General features: G+C 33.8%; 1 protein-coding gene across 2 annotated transcripts in view; it reads right to left on the bottom strand.

The window, feature by feature from the left end:
• COBLL1 (cordon-bleu WH2 repeat protein-like 1) overlaps window positions 1-12,280 on the bottom strand; it is a 140,277-nt gene that overhangs the window by 44,619 nt on the left and 83,378 nt on the right. Inside the window, exons 3-5 of one of the 2 annotated variants that reach the window (XM_012729345.1) lie at window positions 3,211-3,412; window positions 1,756-1,984; window positions 932-970 (exon numbers count right to left, since the gene is read on the bottom strand). In XM_012729345.1, coding sequence (XP_012584799.1) covers window positions 932-970; window positions 1,756-1,984; window positions 3,211-3,412 — 470 coding nt within the window. The remainder of the gene's footprint in view (window positions 1-931; window positions 971-1,755; window positions 1,985-3,210; window positions 3,413-12,280) is intronic. The other variant, XM_012729353.1, reaches the window with a different exon arrangement.

Genomic DNA, 12,280 nt, shown 5'->3' with positions numbered 1-12,280 from the left:
CAGAAGTGGCAAAGAAAGATTCCAATAACATGCAGTGTGTACAGTTTATCAAGTGTTTCTTAGTAGGCTGGTAATTATTACAGTAATCAATTATCTGACCCTATCATTTTTTTATTATAATAGTTTATGTTAACATCATTTTGTACATTTTTTTGACCCTATCATTTTTAATAAGGGAAAAATATCTCAGGCATTACTGACCAATTCTTAATAAAATTTTTCTTTATAAAAATAATATACTCCCATTATAAAATACTAGGAGGATTAAAGTTAATTATAGCCCTATCACCCAAAAGTAACCACTATTAAAACCTTTTATGCATAGAATATTACAGTTTTAACATGTTATATTAAACATACTTAAATGCTTTCAAAGCTCATTTTAGCTAAGAGTTTTAGCTAGTTATTATAAGAATCACAAATAATTTAATGACTACAAACTTTCCTATGATAAATATAATTAGATTATTCTGAATAACTGTTCAATAGAAATAGCTAAGTTTCTGTCAAGATACCACCAAACTATCAGAACTAAAACCATTAAAACTCTTAGCAAAATCATTTTCTTGCTGAGAGTCAGGAATGTATTTTCACAACATTCTTAGAATCACATAGTTTTTAGCTTTTGAAATATAATTATTATATCAAACTCAGAAATTAAGAGGTCTTACACTTTTATTTCAGAAATAGAAATCGATTCTTTAAGATAAACTCTCTCATATAATGTAAATATTAATAATGTTAAGAAATGGGCAAACCTAGAAGTCTATTTTCATTTTATCCAACAGCAATAGCTTTCATATTATATTTCATATTATAATTTTATAATGTTTTATGTTATAATTTTTATAATGTTATATTCTAATATTTCATATTATAATTTCAATTATATTTCATGTTAAAAGTTGCTTTTACTGATTAAATATCTTACCTTGTAAAGCTGACTTATGGAATTCAGTAACAGAAGTAGCTACAGAAGGAGGGGTAAAAGAGGGTAAATTGACTGTAAAGATGATGTTTGCTCAAGTATAAAACAGCACTGAACTGAAAAAGTAGTCTGTCGAGTACAAATAGCTACAATCTCAGAAATAAATGTGAAGTTCTCTATGCAAAAGTATTTAAATAATTGTCTCCTTACTAAACTTTTGTTGTTCCTAGAAAAACAAATAGTCATTAAATAAATAAGCTCACATTTACCTATTACACATCATATAAAAGCTAAGATCTCCAAATTTTAAGCATTAAATTATTTCTATAGATTAAGACTGTGAGTTATTTCTATTTAGATTTTTTTGGAATTATTTTTAAAATATTTTGGAATTTTATAAACCATTTGATCTGGGCATTAAACTTAGAAAAATATGGCATGAAACTCAAATGATAACTAAAACTCAGACAAAACCATGACAAGTCATACTTGATTAGAACAATGAATTGGTGTGTAAATTTTGATTTTCTTTTAAATCTCAAAAAATTAAATTAAAGCCTCAAGAGATATTTATAGGTAGATGTAAAAGTATAAACTGTGGATGATAACTAAGAAGGGGAGGTTTTCATTCTAATTTAAAAAATTCCCTCCAATCTAAAATTTATTACATTTAGTTTCCATATCACCAAAACATGTATTTACATCTATTAATAGGATCTATTATTAACTTGCAGTATGAATTTGAGGATCCTTATAAACATACTATACATACATACAAACAAATATATATATATATATGATCAAATGAATAAAGTGAAAGGTCTTACCTCTGCTGACATCCATGGCATATAGTTCTCTTAGTCCCAGGTCATTAAGAGATTTTGTCAAATCGAGGGGCTCTTGAGATTGATAATCCTTCAGCAACAAGGTATGTAGTGGATCAAACTCACATTTGCTACATATAGTGGGGGCAAGTTCTTGAAGTGATGCATGTGGGCTAACTCTCACTATTGCCTTTTGTGTTTTCTTAAAATTGATTACTACTCGCACAGTCTTCTGCAACACAAAAATTAAGCCATGGTTGTACCATAATCTACTGCAACAAACATTATACAATGGTGTCTAAATTACAATAATCTATACCTATGTCATACAATAAACAGTATTTTTCTATTTTGAATATACTTTTCATTAATTCTGTTTTCTAAATCCAAAGCAGATTCTACAAAACAATTTGCTTCTTAAATAATGTGAATGTGGCCCTCCCTGGTGGCGCAGCGGGTTAAAGCACTGCACTGAGAAGCTAAAGCCACTTCCGCATGAGTTCGATTCCCGCCTGCCCCGGAGGTGACCACATGGTGTGGCAGACCTCTCCTGACCCACCCGCTGCTCCCCTCAGCAGTGTGCTTCGTCGATCTGCCTGTTCTGCTCCCCACTCTGTCTCTGGTGAAGCCTCTCACCGCCCCTGAGCCTCTAGCCTGTACCCCGGTTCTGTATGTACAAATAAATAAATCTTTAAAAAAAAAATAAAAAAAAAAATAATGTGAATGAAAAAAATAATTCTTTACAAAGTAAAGAGTTTAAATACTTAACTGGCTTTAAATGCAATAGGGAAAAATTCATATATAATATTATGTATGTCTTAGTTTTGTTCCATTAACTCTTTAGGTTAAAAACACAGTATTACATGTTTGATTCTATTCTTTGGTTGAGGTATATTTATCTGTTTAGTATTAGGACAGCTCTCTCAAAAAAAAAAAAAAGAGGTGGTATTTTATGGTTCTCTATTAGAACATGACAAGCCAATCAATATAAAGAGCAATTGATCAAATATGGTAAACTATAAATAAATTAGCATTAGCTATTTTGATTACCTATTATTACCATTGTAGTTAGTACTATAACTGGCTATTTTGACTTATTAGTCAAGAATATTAATGTATTCCTTATTGGATACTACTACTACTCAAAATTGTTGTGACTTTAATCACCTCATAATTTTACTGTAATTAAAGTAAATCCTGTATGTAAAGGAAGTTAGAAAGGAACATGACCATTTTACGTGACATACACAGTGTGCAGATCCTCAAACTTAATACCCAAAACCTAAGATGTTTCCTCAATTATAATTAACTAAAAGAACAATCAAAACTGAACACTAAGCAAAATGACTTAGGAACACATGATAGCTATGTTTATATCAATTGTAACCTGGGAAGCTAATTTTATTTCATTTAAAATGGTCTGTAGATAATGAATAAAATCTATAGTAAAAGTCTTACCTCTGGTATTATAGGCGTTGGCTTTTTCTTATCCAAAATTTTTGGCTTTAAAATTACTTTTTCCACCTCTAACATTCCTATTGGTGTGTTTGGCTTAAATTTGATGGGATTCTTCTCAGCTGACAGTAGATCAATTGTGTGGCTTGATGGATTTAAATGATATTGTGCACAAAGGAATATCAACAAGTCCATCATAGGTTTACTGGAAAACAAGAGTAATGCTGATCATACAGACCTATAAAACATTTTCACAAACTGTTAAAAAGTTATTGTTAAACATTATTTAGGGTGTTGTCTTCAATAGATAACCTAAGGCCACAAAACAGTATTTGTGAGAGCAAATACTGCAAATGTATCTTCAAGAAAAAGCGTATGAAGATTGAGCTAAAAGTAACCAAATGATAATTTTTCCACCACTTATATTAATCTTAAGTGAAATATAATTTTTTAATTCAGAGCATAACCAAAAGATCATGCTGCATGAATCATAATAATCATGAATATTTTTTTAAAAGCACACTTAACAGAATGGAATTTCTCAAAATATTAAAAATAGATCTGGGGAAGGATTAATTACCTGGCATTGTGCAACCTTCAAGGCAAACCACACTTCATATAGATTTCTCAGACTATCCCTGTGATCAGCCCTTCACTCCCTTTTACCTTCTGTGGTTGTTGATTATTCTTAGGCTAGTTCAATACCTTAGGGATGAAGAGGCATATTTCATAATGCTACCTTCACTTCCTTCTCCTCCACATAAAAATAACCCTAATAGGTATACCAACAAAAATAAAAGACTCTTAAGTGAAAAATGGTTTGTTTCAGTCCTCAAAGTATCTTCCTATGTCTTTATTAGATATTTGCACAGCAGTATTTAGAAGCGTTATGTCCTTCTCTTGAACTACCTAGTATTATCATCCATAAACTTGTCTGTAGTTGCCCAAATTTTGTCTTTGGAGAGTACATATTAAATCTCACCCAGAGGGAGATAAACATAATGGTATTGCCATTTTTTTTTTTTTGTAATAAATACTACTGAGAGCAATTTGATATTACTTATTAGTTCTAGATTTGGAAATCAAATTATCTTTCTCTGGTAATAAAAAGGATTAGGTAATGTCCAAGAAAATGCAGTAAATGTAAATATCATTAAAATGGAAGACAAGAGAACTTCTGCTGCTAAAAAAAAAAAAAATTATCCATTGTTGCCTCTGAGTACATGGCAATCTGTTAGTTTTCTTTCTTTCTCTATATACATAAATGTGCCAAGTAATAAATGTAAAAACTAGTAAAGCTTACATATCAATTATCTTTTACTTCTTAAATATACAGTTCTTTAGAATCTTTACTATAAATTTATAATAAAAGTTTATAAGAAAAAAATGGTTACTGGTGTAGTCTTATTTTGTTAATTCTACTTTTGTGCCTTTTTTCATCTTTCTCTGTACAAGCATATAAATATTTAAGAAAAAGACATTTGTACTTTTAAAAGGTAAGGAAAATTTACCACTTTTAACATACAATTATGTAACTCTTTCAGTATGCCTTATTGAATGCTTGTACTTCTATCTGTAATACATTATTTTTCTAATAAATGGGATGGATAATGGGCCACGGTTTCAGTAAGGGCCTCTTCCTGTAGTTAACTTGTCAAATAAAATGTCTGCACACTGTACAAGTTTCATGGCAAGCTGTGTAGAGCTAATTATATTAGGACCTATGAACTTAATACTGCCTAAATGTTTTCTAATAAAAGTGCCTCTTTGAAAGGCAACTCAAATTATGAAACTTCTTTATGATTTTCTCATTCTCTTTACAGGTTCCATTCTTATTCAATAATTTCAGAAGCCAAGCTTGTCTTGAAATATTCCTATTCCCAGAAATAAATAAATGTAACAGACCAGAAAGTTGTATAACTGACAGAAATACAGACTGGAATTTAATACTGCACAGGATTAAATGGTATTTGAAATTTGAGGGGGAGGGAATAACTGAATTTTCGACCACTGACATTCGGATAACCAGGCCATCCTGTTGAAAAATAAAAATTATGTTTCTACCTTATTCTATTCCTTATACTAAAGTAAGAATCAAGTGGAACAGAGAGCAAATATGAGGGTACAAAAAATGGGGTGGAGGAGAGGGGGAAAAAAGGGAGAAGAAATTCATCTTTGTGTAGTGAATGTTCTAACACAGTGCTGTTCAACAGAAATTTCTAAAAATGCAAATTTTCTTTATTTGTGTTGTCCAATAGAGTGACCACTTCCCACATAAAAGTGGTGAGCACTTTGAAATGTATGGAGCTAGTAGACTAACAAACTAAATCTTTCATTTCATATCAATTCAATTAAAGAGCCACATATGGTGAATGAACTGAGTATTGAATCATGTACTGTACTAGAGAGAGTAGTACTAGTGTATGGTTGTCAGTGTTTCATGGACTAGCACATCAGTGTCACTGGGAACTTAGAAATGCATGTTCTCTACCCTCAGCCCTATCATTGAATGAGAAACGCCTGGGTGTGACTTGACAATATAGCTTTGTCAAGAACTCCAGTTGATTCTGATGCATGCCACAGTTTGCAAATCACTGACCTAGAGAGAAGAGGACAAAAAACAACAAAACAAAACAAAACAAAACAACAAGTATTCTGCAGTGACGTGTTGCTTAACTACAGGAATATATGTTCTAAGAAATGCATCTTTATGTGATTCCATTAATGTGTGAACATCACAGCATGTAATTAACACAAACCTAGATGCTATAGCCTACTATACACCTTGTGTATATGGTATAGCTTATTTGGCCCACTGTCATATATTTTTATATATGTAGTCAATTGTTGAACATGTCACATGCTGTGTTTTATATCTCCATCACATAATGATAAATACGTTAATGAAAAGTAAGATAAGAAAGGAGATGAGGAAATGTCCTAACTGGGGAAAAAAGACATTAGAATAGAGACCTGTATGAAACAGGAAGAGGGTAAAGATCTTCCTGGAAGAGCTGACAAGTACAAAGACTTTGAGGAAGGAGTGTGCTCTACATGTTTAAGGAAAAATGAAAATCAATTCACTAGCGTGAAAACAGCAGGCATGAAATCAGAGTAATTCTCTTATAGCATTTAAAGGCCTTGAGAAGACCTGGAATTTTACCAAATGAGATTAAAAAGAAAAGCTGAAGAATTGTCAGAAATGATGTGCTGTACTTTAAAAGAATTATATTCTGAGTGTTGTATTTTGAATATCTTAGAGATCAATTACAAAGCTATCACAAATGGCAAAAAGTTAAGAGGGAGATGGTTGTAGCTTAGAAGATTCAAATTCCTGATATATTTTGCAAGGAGCTGACAGGGTAGAATATAAGCAGGAAGGAGTAAGAAGACAGCAAGAGATGCTGCTTCATGAAAAGAGTTGCAGGTTCACTACAAAGTGGCACGATTCCTCAGTGGATTCAACAGGAAACCAAAAAATTCTAATTTAATTTGTTTGCTATCTCATATGCGTATTAACCTCTCCCTGGTTACCCACAGACCACGGGGCTAAATTAAGAAATTTGCAAGGGGCTAAATTAAGAAATGAAGGAAATTTCAAAGGGTAGAGACTGAACAATAAAAATCCAAAAATAAGATATAAAATCAGTCCAGAGGTGATTGTAAAAACACAGTTCCTTGGGAATTTGTAATAACATGATAAAAGTAATTGGGCTTTCCACAAGATGTAGACAGGGGCTGAGATCAATCTTACCCTGACCTTACAGAGTAGAATGACCTCAAAATGGTATAGAAGTTCCATTTGCATCTAGATGTGAAATTAAGAGAACCACCTGTAAGTCATCTTTATTCCAAGACCTGATATAATGTCAGGTAGGTGGTCATATCAATGCTGCTGAATTGTTGAAAGGGGAATGTACCGGAACCAGTGTGTATTTATCTCTTAGGTAATCTGCTTAAACAAACCCATAGCCGACAATATAAAACTCAGATCTCTGTATAGTATCTGAAGCATGAAATCACAAATTTGTTGAAAAAGTCATTGTCTAGAAAAAAATAGATAAGAAAGCTGTTTTTCCCCTCCCCGCCCCCTTTACTTTTTTAACCAACAGATTTGACTGGTAGTTTTGTCTTATCTAAAGCTATACCATCTTTACACAGAGGTGGAATATAAGCATTATGTGGATTAAGGCCTTTTTCAAAAACAGCCTAAGATCAGTTCAATGCTTGAAATATTAACTAAAGTCTCAGCATGTGGCACTAAAACAACCTAAATGATTTTAAGGTGGAAATTACTGACTGTTGCCTCTATTATAAAGGAGTCATAACACTATGAAAGCAGAACATTAACTTTTAAGTAAGTTCTGCATCTGCTATTAGGATTAACCAGTCACAAAGTGTACCCCCGAAAAATAAAATCAGCTTTTAAATTGAGTTGTTTAAATTTATCTACCTGGATGCCAATTAACTTCAACCAAAGACAACAATTTTGGTTTAAGAAAAATTATGCTGAGCTAAAACCTAACAGCAGTTGCCTGACAGGTTCCTGTGGGATCCCCACAAGGAAGCATTCTTGTTTTCCTACTTGCTAAGTCAGGAGCACATGCCAGCAGTCTACTGAAAGAAACCAAAGCCAAATTATTAAAAGTTTTAAAAAACTGGCTGAAATTTATGATTACTTCTTTATTCAAAGAAAAAAAAAACCTTGTCCTATATCATCCAGCCCTCTTTGTTCTTGGGTTTTTGCTTGGCACCCAAAGTTGCTGCTGGTTAAGCTAAATGTAAAGTAAGCCAGGGAGGCTCTCACCAGGACAAAAGTGTTTGTATGAGGATATCTGCTGAAAATAGCTGGCAGACATTACGGCCAGATTAGCATAATCAGCTAAATCACCTTGACAGGAAGGTAAGTGTAAAACAATGATTAAGTGTAAAGCAATGATTAGAAATAGAAGTTTTGATCAGTAGGAACAATGAAGTCCCAAGCAGCAGCCCCTATTCACCCTTGCTTTGCTTGTGGCAGACTATTATGCAGCCCCAATCTACATCCCCAGCAAGTACATTTCCTCCGTGGACTTGCCCACGTTTCCTGAATCCAACACCAAATATGAGTGAGACGAGCCTGGAAATTGGTGCTATATCTCCAGAGATGTAGCCCCTGTAGGCTTCTTTCTCTGTCACTACTTGGACTTTGTGGTATTTTTCCTCCAACCAGCAACACTCCCAAGGTTGCTGCCTGCGAGGCAACATTGTTCTCCTCTAAACCACCACAGCACTTTAAATTTTGGTATATTATTTAACAGAATCTGCCTTTGCCTTAATATTTACAGATTTGGGTTTTTCTGTAAAATAATTATTTCCTAAAGTGCATGTTTTTCTTAATAAGACTCTTCAAAAGCTCGTTTGAAATGAAAAGAGTCCCTACATTTCTCATTACCATTGGTCAATAACTAAAAACCCCTTGCATTATTTTCATCTCCTTTGGGTCCACAACCACACAAAAGAACTCCCACATAATGAATGACAAAATTGGGGATAGAGAAGTTACATGACCAGATGATTAAGAGCATATATAGAACTAGAGAGTGCTCAAGGTTAGAGAGCAGACCTGACTTCAAATTCAGTGGTACTTCTACAATTCTAGCCTCATGGGACCACAAATCAGGATTTGGGATGGGGTAGATGGTTTTGCAGTAGGCTCTCTGTTTCTGTTGCAGTTTTACTTCATAGACTGATGATATCACGAAATCAATCCTAAATCTGCCAACCTATTTACACTGGTGACAAATATTGAGGTAATCTTGTCCTGGTATCACTATTTCTAGGTAAGACATGCCATCTATATTTGTGTTTTAATGATCTAGTTGAGTATCCAAAGTGCAGGTAATAATTCATCAAATAACTTCAGATTGGCAAAATGCCCAACTACTGCCTTGGTTAATTTCTAAAGCTTAGAGATGTGTAAACATTACAAATAGGGTGGGTATATAATCTATCATCCAACTTGGGACACCTGTTTTTACTGACACTAACCACTGAATTCAGCAATGAAGCAGTGCTCTCTATTATGCCTGTATGCATGAAATGAAATGGATCAGGTAAGCGACTCAAATATGGGTAACCTCAGATTTAAGAATGCTTGAGTCATACCACAGAAAACACTTTATAGTAATCCAGAATTAGCATTTAAAGATCTCCCGACCCCGCCCACTGCTTCCCTCAAGCAGTATACTTCATCAGTTAGCCTGTTCTAATCCCCACTGTCTCTGGTGAAGCCTCTCACCGCCCCTGTACCTCTGGCCTGTACCCCAGTTCTGTATGTATATATAAATAAATATTTATTTATTAAAAAGTTAATAAATAAGTCATTTAAAAAGGCATGTTATAAAAGCATAATAGGATGCCTTATCAGCAAATCAAACAAAAAACATAGTGCCTATATAGGTATTTGTATACATATACATTTGTGAGTGTGCATGCTTTATGTGTGAAAAGGTTATATTTGTAATGCTAACAGATACAAACTGTTTGCTTAATGTAGGAACACTTTAATTTTTCTTGAATCATCTGTATTTTCCAACTTTCTATAAGTTCCAGTTACTACACTGGTAGTTATAAGAGATGCCAAGTAAAACAAACAAGGGTCCTTATTATAAAATATAGATGTCAAAAGATAATGGAAGTAGAAAATAGTCCTCCCAGGAACTACATCCATCCCTGTCCCATTCAGTAAAGCAATGAGCAAAAAGAAGATTATATGGTCCCGAGGTCAGAGTTGTGGAGGGCAGTACTGAGCCTAGGTTGCAAGTTTGTTAAGTACTACCAATTAAAAACTCAAGTAGTATCATTATAGTTAGAAAACTTAACAGCAAATTTCCAAAAACTTTCAGCAGCTCGAGTTGAATAAGTTTCTAACCCAAAATGTAAAGATTCTTACATGATTCAAACTCCATTAACTTCCAGCAATAGATGTTCAGCAGAAATGGTTTTAAAATATATTAGCCTATTACACATATATTTACCACACAATTTTCACCATGTGACACTATTCAATAAATAAAAGTGAAATATTAATTTCTGAAACTCTTCTGAGATCCAGACTGTGTTTGCTAAAACAAAACAAAAACCGACATTGATCCAAGTGACATTCTACATTTTCCCCAACAGGTGGCGCTGTACTCCAGGTAAAACTACCACCAGCTAGTTCTCTGAGGCAGTCCAGTTGAAACCAAGAGATCCCAGCTCTGCTTTAAGTTGGTGTTACCGGACAGGCAAATCAGGCTGCAAATCATGTGTGACATGTCTTTGGATCATTTTACAGGCAATTCTCAGGGAGGTGAGGAGACGAGATCACACAGTAAACTGTAGAGCCAACCATAGACCCTGGAATTTCTAACTTCAAGTTCTGTGCTTTCATTATTTGTGTTTTCATTCATGACATTCTAATAATTTTCTCAAATCAAAACATATTTGTATTTATGGCACTAGTATAAAATACAAAAATATCCTCCTCTGTTATTTTGGTGTTATTCCTCTTGTAGGAAAGTATACTAGTAAAGCTGTGAGAGTACTTCTACAGGCTAGCAAAGAGAACTAATGTCAATATTTAATCAGATTTCCCAAGTTGAAATTGGTTTAAAGTGTTCCGAGAAAGAGAAAAGATGGAAAAAGAATAAATGCTTACTAGGTAGGAATACTTACCTACTGGGTAGAGAGCTAACTACAAGGTAAGGCTCTAAAGTGATGTACAAATATACCAACACAGTGCAAATTCTATGGAGTATCTGTAACGATATAGCCCTAAGTTATTTTCTTTAAAAAATCAACTTTTTTCAAACATTGGTAAACAATTTTCTTACTGTTACGTAGTACAGCATTTTTCTGAGGAGGGCAGTCCCCTGGCAGCTTGTCTCTACAGCACTATCTTTTGTTGTTCACTGTTCAAAAGGCACAGAGCTGCTCTGTCGGGTGAAAAGGGTTGTTTACCAGAGTATGCTCATGCATGCACGTACACACACATACCTATTCTATAATTTAAAGTCTAGCTATACCTCTACAATCATCAACTTTATCTGCAGGAGATGCATTCCAAGACTTCCAGAGGATGCTAAAGGCATAGGTAATGCCAAACTCTATGTACGTTTTATTTCCATACATACATGTCTATGACAACATAATTTATAAATTAAGCACAGAAAAGTTTGAAAACAATAATAAAGTAGAACAATGATAAACGTATATGTAATATGGGCTTCCCTGGTTTAAGTCTCACCCTATTAAGCTATCACCAGCCACCATGGCCAAGGGTTTGATCCCCAGACAGGTAGCTGACCCACATGGTGTAGCAGACCTCCCCTGTCTCACAGGCTCCAACCCCACACTTCTGGCCTACCTCCCAGTTCTTGTATGTATAAATAAAAAATAAATATTCAGAAAGAAATAATAAGTTATGTGAGTATGGTTGTCTCACTCTCAAAGTATTATATGTACTATTTTCAGTCTGTAGGTAATTGAAACCTTGGAAAATGAAATCATGGAGATAGGGACAGACATAAGTACCTATTCTGCATTGTAGATTATGCAAAATGTTTCACAACGAATATTTGAAGTATTTTAATCCTTTCTTCACTCTTAGTAATCCATGATATTAGGATTCACAGAAATACCCATGAGATTACTGGCTGGCACTGCCAGTAATCAGTGTAAGTAAAGGCTCAAAATGTCAAGATGGTAGACACAGGATAACTTTTAATTACTAAAGAGGCAGCATCACTAAGCTCTAGTACCAATAGATTAAATTACAGGAGACTAAAACCTAATTCAGGATAACAAGTATTTAGTTTTATCATAATTCCCTCACCATCTCCAAACTCATGGTATTTTCGAATCTGAATAAGTTTTTTGGTCGAAAAAAAAAATCAATGTACAAACAAAGGCATTCTTCTGAAGATAATGCTATGTGTTCACATTCTCTCAAATGGAACATTCTACGCATGCCTCTGTGTGAGTTGTGTAAGAAAGAAGAAAGTGAACTTTCCAAGAATGTTCCCCAAGGATATGTTTTGAGAAAAAAAAA

This window comes from Condylura cristata, unplaced genomic scaffold, assembly GCF_000260355.1.
Source record: "Condylura cristata isolate star-nosed mole 26May11 unplaced genomic scaffold, ConCri1.0 scaffold00002, whole genome shotgun sequence".
In the NCBI taxonomy this organism is placed as follows: Eukaryota; Metazoa; Chordata; class Mammalia; order Eulipotyphla; family Talpidae; genus Condylura; species Condylura cristata.
Note: the sequence above shows the minus strand (reverse complement) of the source record. Positions and strands in the feature narration are given on the sequence as shown.